Source organism: Ictalurus punctatus, chromosome 13 (genome assembly GCF_001660625.3).
Source record: "Ictalurus punctatus breed USDA103 chromosome 13, Coco_2.0, whole genome shotgun sequence".
In the NCBI taxonomy this organism is placed as follows: domain Eukaryota; kingdom Metazoa; phylum Chordata; class Actinopteri; order Siluriformes; family Ictaluridae; genus Ictalurus; species Ictalurus punctatus.
In genome coordinates, this window is record NC_030428.2 from 12052946 (window position 1) to 12071251 (window position 18306).

An 18306-nucleotide genomic window follows, 5' to 3' on the forward strand; every position below is an offset into this window, starting at 1 on the left:
TTTCAAAGGTCAGAGAAAAATCTATCACAACTCATATCTGTAGCTGATCACCTGCCATACAGTGTTAGAAAAAGGCTCACTTTAGAAAAACCTTTTTTCCAAGTGTGACTAAAGACAAATTGAAATGGCAATGACTCAAATAGACTTTGATTAAACATCTTTATTTAGTTTCCATATAGATTTGATAGATTTTCATAACCAAGAGCAACAATGATGTTGTAAAATATGCAGCAAAGTACATGATCAAAGAAATGGATTATTAATACAAATTTATATATATATTTATTTATATATCATTTTAATTAATATTATAATTATAATATTAATTTCCCATCTCAAAGTAAACATTCAGCAGTGTTTCTTTCTCCAGTGTTGTTTAGAAGATCTGGGCTCAAGAATCATTCACAAGAGCTGAGAATTCTGAGGGAAGCAAACATTATTATCAATTAAGATAAACTTACAAGTTAAGTGGTACAAAATATAACTATTTAAACCTACCGTCCCAGCCAATCTTTCCATCCCCATCCATATCTCCAGCCACGAGGAAGGCCTTCACCTCAGCTGCAGTGAGAGTCCGTGCCCCTTTTGAGAAATTCTGCAGAAATAATCTAGAGTGAAAGCAGAAAGCACAAAGCACTGTAATGTGAGAATAAGAAGAGTTATTTGTAACACTAGATGTTGAAATTAAGTTCATGGTGAATGTTCAGTGATGAAAATTGAAATATACTCAACTGTAACTCATCCTGCTCAATAAATCCGCTTTGGTCTTGGTCAAGCATTTTAAAAACCTTCTCTATCTCAGATGGAGTCTTCTTGGATAGACCCAACGTTGCAAAAAATGTCTTTGGGCTAAAGGAATCTTTTGCTGAAATATGAACATTTTGACTTAGAATATTCAAAAACACAAATGTACCCAGAAAAGAATTTTCTGTTCTTTTTAAAATGTTTGCTACCTGTGTTTTTCAAAGTCTTAGGAGTAGAACACTGATCATAAGAAAACTTCAAACAACGATACAAGTTGTTAGGAAAAAAAAATGACACAAACATGTTGTTCATACCTTTGCAAGCATTGATGGCAGAAGAAATATCAGATGCAGCAAGAAAGCCTGTAAATGCCATCTTCAGTAAAGCAAGGAGAATTTCTGACGTTCTGTCTACCCACTATATGGCAAGAGAAGGATTGTGCTTGTTGTATGTGTCAGAAACCACCAGCGCCTCTGTCAACAGCACCTGAGCCCTTTACACCACCTGACTTGTAACAGCACTGAACAACACAAGAGACGAAATTGCCTTTAATAAAATGGTTAAAACAAACAAACAAACAAACAAACAAAAAGTACGCATGGAACGGTTGCCTCAGTCAATTATTTGATCATCCATGCAACATGATGAGTGAAGTGAGAGTAGTTCAATGATATATTTTAACTGTAGTATGTAAGCAATATAGATTGGAAATAAAGCAGTAACTATAAGGCTACGTTGTAATATTTAAGTTTTAATTATAGTGTATTTATGTACATCACTGCCATGTTTCACTTAAAAAAACAGCTGGAATAGAGCAGTTAAGATGGCTCTGTATTCAGCATTAATCTGAGAGTATTTACTATAGATAAAGACTAGCCATATTATTTAAATTGGGCAAACAGGAAGTAGGAAGTTTTGCACCATAGTTATATAACTACTGGTGACAGAATTAAATGTACTGATGTACATTTGACGAACAAAAAGGTGTTTTGAGCATAAAATTAAACTTTATCTAAAAAAAAATCTGTGCTTGCACTTAAAAAATCAGCTCACAGTTTGCTCATATTGTATATGCCGCTTACAGTTTGGTCATGTTTTAGTCACATAATTAACTAGCACCATGTTTCACTGACTATCATAATCCACTCAGTATGGTGGAAATTCATATTCATCAAGACTCTGTTTTAGAAATCGGCTGTAATTTTTAGTAAAGTGTAACCTGACATTTCTCTTCTTAAAACTTATCAGTGGTTTGGCTCACTTGGTATTTATATTCTATGTGGTAATATTGATTTGTCTTATCAGAAATATTCTTCTTTTGACACATCAGCATCAGGGTTGTTCAGATAAGAGAACTGTTTTTACACATTGTTTAAACTTACCACTAGAGTTTAAGGGAACTAAAAATTTGAAGGCAACCGGTTGTTTTTTTTAGTTAATATGTACATTTTACAGTGAGCTCTTCTTTATAATTGAAATTGTCAGCTTTTTGATGCTCATCTGGTCCCCATGTTGAGAGATAACAGCAAGCACATCCAGATTTGTTTTGTGAATGCAATAATAATACAATGAGGAAACATCTAATCAGATATCTGTCCAATTATTTATGATTTAGTGTTTATATTGGGAGCAAGCTTATCTGAACTTAGGTTAAGCAATTGAGTTTTACTCTAATTACAAAAAAAGTAAATAAATAAAAAGAGTAGGTATACCATGTTTTAGTAAATCGATTATTAGTTTTTGTCTAATTTTAGTTGATGAAAATCTACCGCAGTTTGAGTCAATGAAAGTGAAATATTTCACAGTGTAATATTTGACGAATAAGGACCATAGATTTTAAATACAAGCATGAGTTTTTTGTTTTTTTTAATTATCATTTGGTTCTGTCATTTTCTATTATTTTTTATTAATTAATTTACTATTTCCCGAAGAATGCGTAATTCCTACATAATTCCTAGTTCAACTTTGCCCAATAAAAAAACACAGTAATTTACAGTAATTTACTCTCAAATTAGTGCTGCACACAGACTGCACTGTAGATGTCAATACATTTGATTCTTGTGAAATTCTTATAGTCTGTTTTGTATTGAACTCTCTGTATATAAGTGGCAGACACAAATCAGTTGGTATGTTTGTTTAGAACAGACTATATTTGGTTCATGAGAGTTAGTCAGCCTTCCTACTTTTCTCTATCAGCTTTATATCCGTATGCTTCCGTACAAAGATCTTGTGCGTTTGTTGTTCATTCATTTAAAGCTGAATGCTTTCGAAAACATCCTGTTATTGCTAAGTTGTCATGATGGGGCCTTTCCATACACCCGTCAGCAAAGGGAATCTCTTTGTGATTTAAGAGTGCATAATTATAGTCAAAGTGTGTTTGATTTTTACACACTAAGCTACAGGAAGGACTGTGTGGACAAATTTGTCCCTTTAACATATCTTGAAAGGCATCAGACATCATAAGCAAAATCCTGATGAGAGGAAGTTTAACATTTAATCCATACAGTCCCCTCCTAAACTATTTGATTCACTTGTTTGTGCTATACACCAAAGACATTTGGGTTTGAGATAAAAAAAAAAAAAGATGGATATTAGACAAGAATTTTGAATTAAAGCTTTCCTAGTCTTTAAATCTGTGTGTTAAATAACATAAAACATATAACCTTTTGAAAGTAAATAACACTTAATTTTTGGATGAATATCCATTGCTTGCAATAACTGTATCAAGCCTGTGACTCACCGACATCACCAAGTTGTTGATTTCTTCTTTTGTGATGCTTTTCCAGGCTTTTTCCAAGCCTCTTTCCGTAGTTCTGTTGTTGTTTGTTTTGGGGGGTTTCTCCCTTCAGTCTCCTCTTCAGGAGGTGAAATACTGCTTAATGGGGTTAAGGTGAGGTGATTGACTTGGCCAGTCTAAAACCTTTCACTTTTCCCCATGATGAAGTCCTTTGTTGTGTTGGCAGTGTATTTTGGATCATTGTCCTGCTGCATGACAAAGTTCCTCCCGATTAATTTGGATGCATTTCTCTGTAAGCTGGCAGACAAAATGTTCCTGAAAATGTCTGAATTCGTTCTGCTGCTATCATCATGAGTTAGATCATCAATAAAGATTAGTGAGCCTGATTCAGAAGCAGCCATGCAAGCCCAAGCCATGACACTACCTCCACCATGTTTCACAGATCAGTTTGTAGGTTGTGGATCATGAGCAGATCCTTTCTTTCTCTTTCTCTTTGGCTTTTCCATAACTTTAGCAGAGATTAATCTTTTTTTCCAGAACTTTTGTGACTTCCAGAATTTCCAGAATTTCTGTATTTCTTTACAAATTCCAATCTGGCTTTCTGATTTTTTCTGCTGATGACTGGTTTGTAGCTTGTGGTATGGCACATGCAGTCTTCACAGGTGAAACTGAAGGTTAAAACCAAGAGTAGATGTTCAGAGCTATTTATTGTTTAAACAATCAATCTAACAGAACACACTTGGGTAATAAGAAACACCTGCCAGTCACATGTTTCAATATGTTTATTTGCCTACAGGTGGTCTGATACAAAATATGCTATGATCAATGTTGTTTAACACATCTACACATAAATACCTGAAAATAAAAGCTGGAATTCTAAAAATTCCTCTCATATTCCTCTTCTGATCTCAACTCCAAATTTCTTCAGTCTACAGCAAAAACAAAAGAATTGGTTTGAACTATGTTTGTGTGTATGCAGCGTAAGTGTGCGTGTACGTTTGCATGTGTAACAGGTTGAGGGTCTTCTCCTGTGTTCTGCTGTGACGTGAGCTCTGTTTCCTCCACAGGCTCTTTTCCTCAGGATGGACTCTTGCATGCTGGTGTGCGCTGCCAGCCGGCAATGACAAAAACATCCTCACAGCCTGCTACCTGCCCCTGTGGCCTTGTTCCTCTCCATACACATTCTCTTGTTTGCAGGAAGGCCAGGTTTCCTGTGTGACAGGGATGGGGGGGGGGGGGGGGGGGGGCTGTAGTCCATTTTCTGTCTTATACACTTAGTTCTGCATCTTTTGTTCTCCACTTCAATGCTTATATACACAGGTGGTTTTTGATCATCAAATTCAGCCGCATATGAGTGTACACTGCGTTTATTCAGCATGGCTGTGTCTTATGGTGAGTGAACAGAGAGTCTCACAATTATAACTGTTTACAGCAGGGGTCTTAAACCCCCCCCAAAAATCTGATGTGGCTTTAGATCTTTATTCCAGCCAAACTGGAGTACACCTATTTTCTTGTCCTTCATTAGTCTATTATGTAGTTTCTCTTTGTCTGGAATAAAAACCTGGAGTCACAATGGCCAGTCGCAGATAAGATTTGTTATGGTTTATTTCCGTAGTGCTGCAATATTGCTCTGTGATAAAGTATGGTAACATTTTGACCTATGATGTATTTAGTTTATCAAAATAATTAAGATTATCTCTTACATCTTTTCCGTATTGAAATATTTGTATGTTTTGAACGCTTACGATTAAACTGTCTGATTCATATACTGATAATGATGTTAAATCTGTAATAGGCTGTGTAATAATCTCTGGCATGAAGCTCGTGCATAGCTGCATAATGAATGAGCACTCGCTATACATGAGGTCCTGAAAGCTCTAGCTGAACACATACATTTGTATTTAGTTTATCAAAACGATTAACATTATTTTTCTATTTTGAATGTCAGATTATTTGTATAGTCTTAAATACAGCTGAAGTTTCCAAGCCCTCTGGTTGAATTTGAACACACATATTGTATGGGTTCAGTGCCAATATACATATGTTCTGCCTTTGGTTGATTTTATTTTGGGGTTAATTGCAGATAAATTTTATGGATGGGGCCTTATTATGTATATGTGTATTTATTTGTTTGTTTGTTTGTTTGTTTGTTTATTATATAACATTTTCATGACAGTTTTAGCAATATGAAATGATACAAGTATTGAAATAATAATCAATGCACTTATATGTGAGAGCTGTGTTAGAATGATTGTTTCCACTGATTCCCACACATGTTCATGATATCTCTGGAGCGTTCTGTGCAGTCCAACCACTAATCTTCTCTTGATGGATCTACACCATTTACAGAACCTTTGCCTGCCCTTGATGCTTTAATGGCATTGTCATCAGGCAATTTGACCAAAGCAGTCCTGAGATTGTGGTCCTAGCGTTCCCGGGCTCAGTTACAGTTCTAGCTATTTCCAGCTAACCAGCTGTGATGGAATCATGCCAGCAGGACTCTTCGGTTTAGCCAAGACAGGGTCTTCAGTTTTATTTGTTCCTCAACTCTGACATCCATCATTCAACACTGGGTGTGTACACAGTCTCTTGCATTTGGTGAAAATATTTACATTTCTAAATGTAAATCTAAAAGCGTGCATAAAATTGGTTTTCATATTTTGAGTTATTGTATCTTTCTCTTCCGTTATATTATCACTAAGAGTTGAAATAAATCAAGCATTTAAGCCCATATGCAATTCTTTCTGATCTCATTTCTCATATGTGTCTGAGAACAGATGCCCCATACACAAAGACATTGCTGATCATTCTGTCACCATGTTTGAGGCTTTAACATGGTTCACACAGACAGTCAGCAGTGGCAAGGGGCCATATGATGGGCTCAGACAGGGCTGAAGCTGTTGAGTAATATCTTGCACACTCTCCAGCACATGGTTTGCCAGAGATGGTCAACCTTAGCTTGTGGATCAGGTATCCTCTACCTCGGCAACAAGTTTCTTGGCACTTTTACACAGGCAGAAAATAGAGAAGCCAGCACGGGGGGCAATTTCCTGTCTTTCGTCCTCCATTTTGGCATCAAAAATAGATTTTTTTTGTGAGTAGGCATTAGACAAGCATAGTATTAAAAGAAAATGCTGAAGATGTACCACAAAATGTGGTGGAAGAGCATTACTGAATACTTACCACATAAATCTTCTGAAAAGTTGAAACGAGTAGATCAGATTAAAATGTGATCTTATTCGGGAAACCCTTCGAAGGTTCCTCCATTTTTAATGGACAAGGCATTGACAATCTTGGGTGTTAAATGAGACAACAAATGCAAACTAAAGAGATTGCGGCCACTGAAACTCTACATAGCACCTGGTTATGACAGTTAAATATTTTTTCCCCTCTTGAATCTATGTGGTTGTAACACCTTTGAGAGTTACTAATACTGCGTTTTAGTGTTTGAATTCTTGACTAATATTTGAATCTGGTTGTATGAAATCATTATTATGATGTTTGATCTTGCATGTGAGACCTTTAAAAAAAACATGCGAATGAGTCTGTAGACAAAGTCACCAGTAGTACACCTGACTGGCTCAGTGTGTTTTGGATTGAATGTGCGCAACTGGAGGAGGGTGCTACCCGGTGTGCCAGTTGGGGTTTCCCTGAGCAGCCAATGGCTTGTCTATGGGGTTACAGCATGTGCTGGACAGACTTAATGATTAACACTTGATCCTTCCTGCTTGACTATCAAACCTCATTTTTACATTTCAGCTTATTAACATTTGTCATCACATTTATCATGGATGAAAACTGCAGGTTGTGAGGGGTGGTGAAAAGGAGATGGGGACCTAAAGTTGAATCAGCTCTGTCACTGCCGATGTGAATGAGATGTCTCCTGCGCTTGCCTGGTCTTTTTAATGACCATGTTAACTCATCCCATATGTAAACACAGCAGAGGAAAGGAAACACATTAAATTCCTCAGCTGTCCAGCGTTCATAGGGTCACAGAGAACAGGGCAAGTGCCGTACCGGCCGTTACTGACACTCCTTTACACCTCCAGTCATTTTGATTACCAATTACTGCAGAATATTTCACTGAAAGTTCACATTAAAATGAATTAAAAGCAATAGTATACCTAAAAATAAATAAATGAATGAATTTATTTTTTAAGCTCATATTCTGTGGCATAAAACATCCACACATCTACTCTTACACTGCTGTAAGAAATCCAAGATAGTGGTTGATCGATTTTGTAGTGTAGGTGAGCACTTTTCACAAACTCAGTTAATCATCTAAGATTCTACATGTTGTGCATTCTGAGATGCTTTTCTACTCACCACAGTTGTAAAAAGTGGCTATTTGAGTTACCGTAGCGTTCCTATCAGCTCAAACCAGTCATCAAAAAGGTTTTTCCACCCACACCACACATTGGCTGTTTTTTGTTGTTGTTGTTGTCGTTGTTTTTTTTTTTTGCTTTTTTTTTTTTGCAGTATTCTGTGTTTCTAAATTACTTAAACCAGCCAGACTCGCATCAACAACCATGCCGCAGTCAAAGCTTATCACAATTTGGAAATTCTCAAAGTCACTCAGATCCTTAGTCTGGCCCATTTTACTGTAACACCGACTACGTGCCAAGACTTCCTGCCCCAAATTACTAATGCCCTTGTGGTTAAAAAGCTAAGCTGAGGACTAATTCTGGATGTTTACAAATGCACATATGGGTACATTACCCATGTATTTATATATGTATATATCTCATGGATATCAAACAATTGCAAACACAACACAGGTTTATCAAAAAATATCTTTGTTAAATATAGGTGTGCAACAATTATTGGCACCCCAATGAATTCATATGAGACAAAATATATTTGAAGTCTATTCCCATTGATATTTAACATTTTTTAGTATACCTGGATGACTAGGAACAGGAAATTGTTCAACCATGACTTCCTGTTTCACAGGGGTATAACAATGAGGTAACACATAGGCCAAATTTCCTAAGTCATTCATAACAATGGGTAAGACCAAGGAATATAGCTGTGATGTGCGGCAAAAGGTTGTTGAGCTTCACAAAATGGGAGGTGGCTATAAGAAAATGGCACAAGCATTGAAATTCCCATTTCCACCATCAGGGCAATAATTAAGAAGTTCCAGTCAACTGGAAATGTTATGAATCATCCTGTAATTGGACATGTGTCTATATTGTTTCAATGCACTGTGAAGAGGATGGTTCGAGTGGCCAAAAAGTCTCCAAGGATCACAGCTGCAGAACTGCAGAAGTTAGTTGCTTCTTGTGTCAGAAAGTCTCCCAAACTACAATCCGAAGTCACCTACATCACCACAAGTTGTTTGGAAGGGTTTCAAGAAAAAAGCCTCTACTCTCATCCAAAAACAAACTTGAGCGTCTTCAGTTTGCCAGACACTACTGGAACCTCAAATGGGATCGGGTTCTATGGTCAGATGAAATCAATATAGAGATGTTTGGCAATAAACACCAGAGGTGGTTTTGGAGCACACAGAGAGGTGGCCATATGGAAAAGTACCTCATGCCCACGGTTAAATATGGTGGTGGCTCTTTAATGTTTTGGGGCTGTTTTTCTGCCAGAGGACCTGGACATTTTGTTAGGATACATGGCATCATGGACTCTATCGAATATCAGCAGATATTAAATGAAAACCTGACTGCCTCTGCCAGAAAGCTTAAAATGCGCCTTGGTTGGATCTTCCAGCAGGACAATGATCCAAAACATACATCAAAATCAACACAAAAATGTTTTACTGACCACAAAATCAAGGTCCTGCCATGACCATCCCAGTCCCCTGACTAGAACCCAATAGAAATCCTGTGGGGCGAACTAAAGAGGAGAGTCCACCAGTGTGGACCTTGAAATTTGAAGGATCTGGAGAGATTCTGTATGGAGGAATGGTCTCAGATCCCTTGCCATGTATTCACCAACCTCCTCAGGCATTATCGGAGAAGACTTAAAGGGACGTAGCACAAAGTATTGACTAAAAGGTTGCCAATAATTGTTGCACACCTATACTTAACAAAGATATTTTTTTGGATAAACCCGTGTTGTGGTGGCAATTGTTTAATATCCATGAGAGCAGAGTATTTTTGTGAATTTTTAGAACAAAACATCAAAAGGTTAAACAATAAAGACAATTTTTCATAGCCTGAATATATATATATATATCTTGTGTCTTTCTTTTGCCTCCTTAGGACAATTCCAGTGTGGACTTATGTGGATCTGCACTCTTTTTAGTTAATCATAATGTTCCTCAGGTAATGCACACTTGCTAATTATAGTCACATGGTTGTTGGTTGATCATTTTACACAAAAACACATTTTCTTGCAAGGGTAATGTAGTAAAAGAATTCAAATGTGTTTTGTTCTAATCATCCTTCCCATAATTCAATTAAAACACCTCTCTGTTTTTTATGTGAGTTTGCTGATTCAAAATCAGAATCCAGTTTTTTTCAGAGCAAGTGCTTAGCCATCTGAGCCATAGTACCAGGAAAAGCAGAAACATATAGAGTAGAAGAAGCCTCGCTTGGATTCGTTCTCAGAGGACAGTCACCCCCTTATTTAGACTGTTCAGATGTTCATTGGCAGAGTCTATGCCAACTCAGCCTGATCTCATTTCTGAGTCCTAAGCCTGGGTAGCTTAGACCTGAACATCAAAAGTACATAAACAGTTCACATTTGATGATCTCTAGAAGCTCTGATTCACTTTTGGCACTTTTGAGTTTTTATTTTTATTATTAGTATTTATTTGTTTTTTTTACATTTCATGGAATTTAATGAATTAAAATACGGAATCGAGTTATTTATTTAAATAACCTCACGGGTAAATTTAGTATGCGTATTAAATGTATAGACGATGGTGGATATACTTGCACTTCTCACTGTCTTTACAGCTCTGACGTACTGTATAGGGTACCCTCTTGATGTTTCCAAAAAAGGTGTCAGTGGTTGAGGGGGATATCTCGTTCTTGTCCCTTATTCAGAATGCAGTGGGGCACCAGACGAGCAGGGCTGAGGTAGTGGTACACAGCTCTCAGCACCACTGGCTCTATTTTGCATGCTCAGAATAAGCCCAATAGCATCCAATTACACAGCTCTCATGGATTGTTTGGTGTCAACTGTTGGAGGGATATGATGATTCTGCTCTTCTAGTGTAAAAAGATATATCGAGGTTCCTGTCCACTTTTTTGTGAGCATATTTTGTCCGTATGCTCACTTGGTGATGACAGTAACTGAAACAGAATTAAAATAGTGAGGCTTTCCCCTTTAAGGTAGTAGTGTAATTGTGCTTTCAAGGCTTCTAGTTTGCACATGAGATCCTGACATGACCCTGTGTCACTTATGTCGCAAATCCTTCTGGGATTGGTGCACTTGGTTTCAGTATACTGGTTTTTGCTGTATGTCATTGATGAGTTTCAGTTAAAGCAAAGGAAGGATAATACACATGGTGGGAAACTGTGACATGTAAAAACAATCCATGGGAGCAGTGTAATTGTATACGTTATGGTAGTGAAAATAGCATGTGTAGGTTAGTGGAGAAGGCTGTAGTATCTGAATCGTCACATTAAAGATTTGGCTCTGGTTTCATTCTCTTAAAGAGCCTTGTGAGGGATGTGGGTAATGGAGGGACTAATATAAATGTGTGTGTGTGTGTGTGTGTGTGTGTGTGTGTGTGTGTGTGTGTTTGGGGTTTTATTGGTACACATTCTAACCTCTAGGGTTTAATATGCATACATCGGTAGGCCGTGCGTAGGTGTCCATATCAGGTGTTAAAAGGTCACAAGTGAGGAAGAATGAAATGGGTTGTGGGATACTTTTTTTTAAAGACGATTTTAAGAAGGAATGAAAATCTGAATTAAACAGTAACAGAGCTTTCTACAGCAGCAAGACAACATCTTTACCTTCACCAAGGTAGTCAAAATGAGGAAAATGGTCGGTTTAACATCACATTGGTTAACCTCATAGGAAATAATAATAGTTAGTCATTTATTATGATAACTTTTATTCTAATGTGCATATGTTTTTGAAGCATGTGGTCTAGCTTCGCAGGCAATATTTATGAAAATTATGAAATAATAATTCATGGAATAGTCATCATTAGTCAATAGTCATCATTAGTCAGCATTCACTGTTTGGACGATTCTACCTCTTGATTAATCTCTTTCTCAATCACTCTCTCTCTTGCTCTCTCTTCCTTTTAGGGAAAATTTGCCAACTGTTTTTTGCCCACTCTTCAGTATATGCAGTGCTGCCAAGTCAAGTGGAAAAAGTGTCAAATGTCTGTCCATTCATCTTCTTCAGGGCTCCTCTGTGAAACCAGACAGGAGCAAACCAAAGAAACATGAGCCCCCTCTTCCCTCTCACCATGTGCCTGAATGAGATACCATATGCATCTTTTTTCATTTTATATCTGTGAGCAAGAATGAGTAGGGTGTGTCTCTGTCTCTGAATGTGTGTGTGTGAGCAAACATGCGCTGTCCACTGGGAACAACATCCTGGTGCTGATGAGTGTGACAAGGAAACTCCAGCATCAGTGATTTTGTTGCCAGAGGAGCGTCCCAACCATTACGATCATCCTCTCGGTACGACTCAGTGCTGATGAACTTTCTGCATACATAAATAAGACAATTTTGTCCACATTATCCACACAGAGACTGTCGGCAGACAAGTAGAGACAAGCTTCTCTACTCACTCCCAGTTTCTGATTTATTGGACTGTACAAATGGAGTTAATCATCATCCTTCCACATGACCACTAGTGGGCACTATATACAGCTTACACTGTACTCTCAGTGATGGACTCAAGAGGGCATGGAAGCTCTCTTCTAACCTGTGTTTTAGCACCCTTAATAATGTCTACACCTTACAATCTGATGAGATTAACCAAACCTGTGGACAAATGCCCATTGAGATATTCTAATTTCCAGTCCTGCAAATTTCCAGCATAGTGGCTGCATTTCTTAGGTTGTGTCTGTCCTTGATCAGCATTTTCCCAGCATGTACTGGTGTTAACTTTTATCATCTCTTTTGTTTTTTTCCCCTCTAGTATTCTGTTTTGGCTCAGTTTTTGAGCAATCATACTTCATCATTGTGAACCGAAATTCCATTTACCCTAGAAACTTTATATTTAAAATAAAACTATGACATTGCAAATATCCCAGTTTATAATTCTGTCCTTGCAGTAATCTTTAATAATTATAATTACACAATTATGTTCATGAATAATTACTATGGACTATTCCATGGCTGCAGTGGAGCTAACATGTATAGTATATTGTTAGCAATGTGTGGAATATAAGTATATTTCTGGTTTAACCTGGTCCTGGAGTTGATTGTTTAGGACCTTCCTTGGTCTACTTCTTTGTTGCAGCATTATGTAAAGCACAATTTAAAAAAGTCAACATAGGTTGACTGAAATATAATGATTCAGTAATTAATCTTAACTTATTGTGATAATGTATGGTTTTATTTTAAAGTATTACCTTATTTACAGATAACAATTTTAAACAGTGTGACTGCATCCTGTAGCTGTAAAACCCAGTCAGTGAGCAGGTAAAGAGGGAATTAGTCAGAGAAGTAATCAAGAGACCAAAAGTTCCGTTCAACATGGGATCTATTTAACATCACTACCTTGCTTCAATGTGGGGAAGGTGTTTTGGGGATAATGAGCAGTGTTGGGTTTCCGCAAAATATATACAGTATAGTGCTTTGTGCCAAGGCCAGAAAGCTTGGTCTCATCAGACCAGATCCATATTTTTGTGGAGTCTCCAACATTCCTTTTGGTAAACTTGAAAAGGGATTTGATAAGACTTTCACAAAGCCCAGATTTGAGTTTCCCTGGGCTTCCCGTTGTAGATTCTTGACAAATCACAATTAAATCTATTTCAGTTCCAGGTCACAGCTCCTTTGTGACCTTACATACAAAAATGTAGTAACTACATTACAATACATTACTAACTGCAGCCCATCTGTTACTATACATACCTTCTATCCCATTCATAGACTGAAATGAAACACCAATGATAGAGCATGTTCACCACTTATTGTACTTAAAATCTAGCATTCAATCTCATGAAGGTTTGCTGGTCATGTGCATGACTGATGCTACATAGTTAATCAGAGGTAAAATATCATGTAAATAACCCATGTTTAACATTAGCTAGAAGCTCATTTCCTACCTAGCCAGTAACTATTAGAATCAATCCCAATCTAACCTGGCATTAGCAATGAAAACAGGCTAACTTACTTTATATATTTACTGAGGTATGGCCAGGGGCACTCATTCTCAAGTTCAACATTGCAGCCCGGTTGGTTATCCATATTATCAACAGCTTATCCTGGTGGCAAACTGACAGCTATAGCATTAACTACATTGCCTAGAGTGAAAAGGTCTTCTTTTATAGTTTTTTAAATTCATTAATTTATTTACATTTACACATTTATAAACATGACTGAATTCTTTTAACTGAAATGTAAATAAAATGAATGGGAGCCCATTCTAGTTATGTATACAGTCATTGGAGATGAGAGATGAGAGAAGAAGAGACCTTTGAGATTTGTAGATGTACTTAGTACTTAGATGTACCAGTACTTAGAAGGTTTAAATAAAAATGTAAGAAGTAAAAAAGTTTTTTTGTTCTTGAAAGTGTAATTAAGTAAGAGTACAGGTATTAAAATCCAATAACACTCAAGTAAAGTATCAATAACAAAGTACAATTCCTCCCTGTCTGTTGTGTGAGTTGCACCTGTTCACATGGCCAGGAGATAATACTGTGGAAGAACCAGTTACTCTGGACATTATAAACAAATTTAATAGGCACTACCTTTGCCAATTAAGGAGGGATCCAGACGAAGACTTAGTTTAGTTGAGTGTCAGCAGTTTTTACAGTAAAGCTAGCTTGAATATGATAATTCTGTCACTGTTTAGAGAGGTTGTTTGGACCACTCCTTACAAGTGGTGTGTTTGTGTGTGTGTGTGTGTGTTTGTTTGCAGGGTGTGGGGAGAGAAGGGGTGGAAGTCAAAGACACCTGTTAGGCAAAGAGATGTTAATCCACAGGATAGAAAAACAGAAGATTAGGTCTGCCCAAAAAAACCCCAAAACCCTCTGTGCTCACACACTGATGACTGACCGGGAAATTCTCCACTCCTCATTTCTCTCTGAGAAAGCATCACAAGATCTTCATCTGCTAGTCTGCCCAGAGTTTTTTAGGCATGTGTACATCTGCGTCTCTGTGTGTGTGTGTGTGTGTGTGTGTGTGTGTGTGTGTGTGTGTGTGTGTGTGTGTGTGTGTTGCTTTTCTGACTTCGTCACAGCACCAATTGAGTCATCGTTCTGTATGCTATCTGAGTCACCCATTTCAGGGTTGCCTAGTGACCATGACAGGGGAAAATGTTTCCTTTTGCGTAGTTGCTGATGCTTGGTACCAATATTTATTCAAGATCTGTTCTGAGAGAGCAGGAGAAAACCAGAGATTATCTGTGACAGGATGAATGTTCTTCCATGCAGGAAAAAAAAAGAGCTTACTGACTATTTTTGTACTTTTCCGGCTTTTCATAGTTACTTAATCTGGTCCTTGGTGCTTAATGGAAGTAGCGCTGACCAGAAGAGGCTTGGCAATGCAATCTCTCAGGAGGTCACTGGTCATTGATTACTAGTGGTTTCATAGTATTTGAATTGCTTTGCTGTCTTTCAGTTAGATACATTCGGGTATCTAAAATTCATTAAACCTCTGCTGAGTGTCCCCAAGACAGACTGACCTCTAGAACAAAGCCAATCCAGTAATGTCATTATATGGCCATTGTTTTTGCACCAATGAGCACATCAGTTATTCTACATATACAACATTGTCCTATATATAATTAGGTGATTTCACCCATTAGCATGCACTTGTCCCCTTTACCACCCATGACTAAAAATTTGGATGTGCCACTGGATACGATACTTCAATTAAGTCAATAGCTAGATTTACATTATTTGCAGGTTATTATATATAGTTTTCCGCTTTTCCACTTGATTTCATCCTTCTTTTGTTGCGTTCAACAATACATACATATGCTGTTCAATCAACTCAACTTGTTTCACTTAATCTATGTTAAGAAACCATAATGTGCTGTATCATAATCCAACCAACGACCTAAATAAACACTCTGTGGTCATTTGAAGCCTCTAGATACAAGCATATTTGAGACATAATCTTCTAGTGAAATTTTTGCATTAAGAGCACATCAGTAGTCTAATAGTAGTGATAAAGTGCTTTAAAAAAATCAATATACAAATCATGTAAGGGGAGCACGGTGGCTTAGCGGTTAGCACGTTTACCTCACACCTCCAGGGTTGGTTCCCGCCACCACCCTTTATGTGCTGAGTTTGCATGTTTTACCTGTGCTTCAAGCTTTTCCCCGGGTACTCCGGATTCCTCCCCCCCCAGTCCAAATACATTAGTTTTAGGCTATATGCCAATTCCAAATTGTGTGTGATTGTGCCCTGCGATGGGTTGGCACATCGTCCAGGGTGCGCCCCGCCTTGTGCCCCGAGTCCCCTGGGATAGGCTCCAGGATCCCCATGACCCTGTATAGAAAATATGTATGTAGGTAATAAATATAATTCTATTATTATTCATAGTATATCTACACTCATTGTGTAATATTTTAGTACCTTGCCAAGCATACTAAAGATTTACATACATATACATTTACATACACCTAGATTTATACATATCATTGTCCTTTTTGACAAAAATACTGGTCCCATTGACCTGTCTTATAATCCATATGAGCAGACTTTTCTTCAGGGACCCACTTAACCACAGAATATGCACAGGGTTTGCTCTGTGGTATAAGGCTTGAGATAATTATCCAAAGCACATTGCCACTGGGCTTCTGAATATGTTAAGCAAATGTGTGGTAACTGGACAACGCATTTGTGTTCAAGGGAAAGAGAGCGACAGATGCTTTAATGATTTTAGTCGATGCATTTCACGGTCATCCAGCTTAGGCCTGCTGACATAACAGGCCATTATTATTTTCCTCTCATTTGGGTAGCTTCTGGCTCATGGAAAAAGTGACTTATCTGCCTCATCCACCTTTTATGACGGTGCATGAAGCAGACTTTAATGCCTTGGTTCCTGGCTGAGCTCTCGTCCACTGAGAGCAGAAGAGGTGTAATGATGTCAGAGGCAGTATGACATCAATGAGTGGCCCATGGAGCATCTGTTATTATCAGTGGACATAACAGTCAAGCATATGTAAGGGTTTGACTATATTTTGAATTTATTGTTGCACTCTGTAAATCAGTGGTTCAGGTATTTTTGTTTAGTATTGCCAATTATGATATGTTTTAATTCATAACACAATTGTAATAACATAAGTATGGTTACACAATAAAATAAGTATGGTTAAATTTATTTATTTATTTATTTTTTCAATTTTGAACAGAGTGAGTTTGTCGTACTTTATATCAGCTTGCCTACACTTCTCTCTTGGGTGAAAAGTACAGGTGTAAGGCACACTTGTAGGAAGGACCAGTATTTGGTTAGCTATTTTTAGCCTTGCCCTTGAAACCTGCCAGCTGTGTGCTTTTACTCCTGACAGAGATGTCTAAACTTTAATTGTGTTTTTTCCCCCCTAATTGAGTTATTAAATGTTTGCTTAATGCTTTATCCTTGGTCTTAAGACTGAAACTGTTTTCACACATCATTTACCTTGCTTGCCACAGACACTGGAAAGTAACACGAAGATTTGCCAATGAGTAACTTTTTTTTTTTTGACCAAAGATTATGAGGGTTACTTGAGACTAACTCCTGCAAACAGAGCGTGCAAATCAGAAACTCTTTTGTATTCACACACTTCACACGACAGAAAATTATGTAAATTCTTCTGTCTTAAGTAACCAGAGGGACGCAAAACACTTGTGGAAGATTTGTGTTTATCTACGTGCGCATTTACTATACTTCTATGTCTACTGAATGCCTTAATTGCTTATGAATCTACTACTCTTGACCTGCTGCTAGAGCACTGTATCAGTACCAGAATAAACCGTGTACTTGCATAAAACATGTTTCCATAGTCTCAGCAGCCAGACTAGGCTAGATTAAAAAGAGCAGGCTAAGACCAGGAAGCCTTGGCACCAGTTTGAATGTTCAAACTGTGCACACCAAGGACATCTTTGTGTGTGCGTGTGTGTGTGTATTTATGAGGGGGAGCAGGGGAACTGGACTGATAGCCCCTGAGAGCTCAGCAGGTGTGCACTACACATTTACCCCAGAAACATCCTTGAAACGGTCCCTTTGGTACACCTTATGTTACACTCTATTGGGATTAAGACCCCTTTAATACACAAAACTCCTCTTCTCTACAACTCAGAGGTCTCTATTAAGCTAAGTGAGAAACATTTATGATGACAATCATTATTATTTTTAAAAAATTACTTTACTCTCAAAACCACAACCAAGTTTCAAATGACTGGTTACATATACATATATACTAAATATAGAGTATTTAAGCTTCACAGGCTTCAACTTTTCTTTAAAAGATAACTGTAAACAAACGTGTCTATGTTTGATTTATTTCATGTTTGATTAGCAGTTAAAGTGTATTAACAGGGTGGCTCCCATACATCCAGTATAACAGGTTTTACAAAGCCAACTGTGTGTAAATGTTTTTTTTTTTTTTTTTAAGTAATAAATTATACGCTTCATTTATTCCTAAATTCCTTTATTTAAAACAAACAAACAAACAAACAAACAAATAAATAAGGTGACATGCATAATTTGGGAAATGGAAATGCAAACTTGATCAAGCTGTTA

General features: G+C 37.4%; 1 protein-coding gene and 1 long non-coding RNA gene across 2 annotated transcripts; one reads left to right on the forward strand and one right to left on the reverse strand.

Moving 5' to 3' along the window:
• Window positions 1-231: 231 nt before the first annotated feature.
• Window positions 232-4025, reverse strand: LOC108273555 (parvalbumin, thymic). The gene is made up of 5 exons (XM_017482829.3): window positions 3485-4025; window positions 1059-1264; window positions 733-865; window positions 499-608; window positions 232-420 (listed from the first exon to the last, which is right to left on the reverse strand). The coding sequence occupies exons 2-5, from the start codon at window positions 1117-1119 to the stop codon at window positions 392-394; spliced, it is 333 nt and encodes a 110-aa protein (XP_017338318.1). The 5' UTR covers window positions 1120-1264; window positions 3485-4025; the 3' UTR covers window positions 232-391.
• A 718-nt stretch (window positions 4026-4743) lies between these two features.
• LOC124628816 (uncharacterized) lies at window positions 4744-16905 on the forward strand. Its single transcript, XR_006983520.2, has 2 exons — window positions 4744-4873; window positions 11704-16905. It is a non-coding gene; the product is annotated as an uncharacterized LOC124628816 (long non-coding RNA).
• Window positions 16906-18306: the final 1401 nt, after the last annotated feature.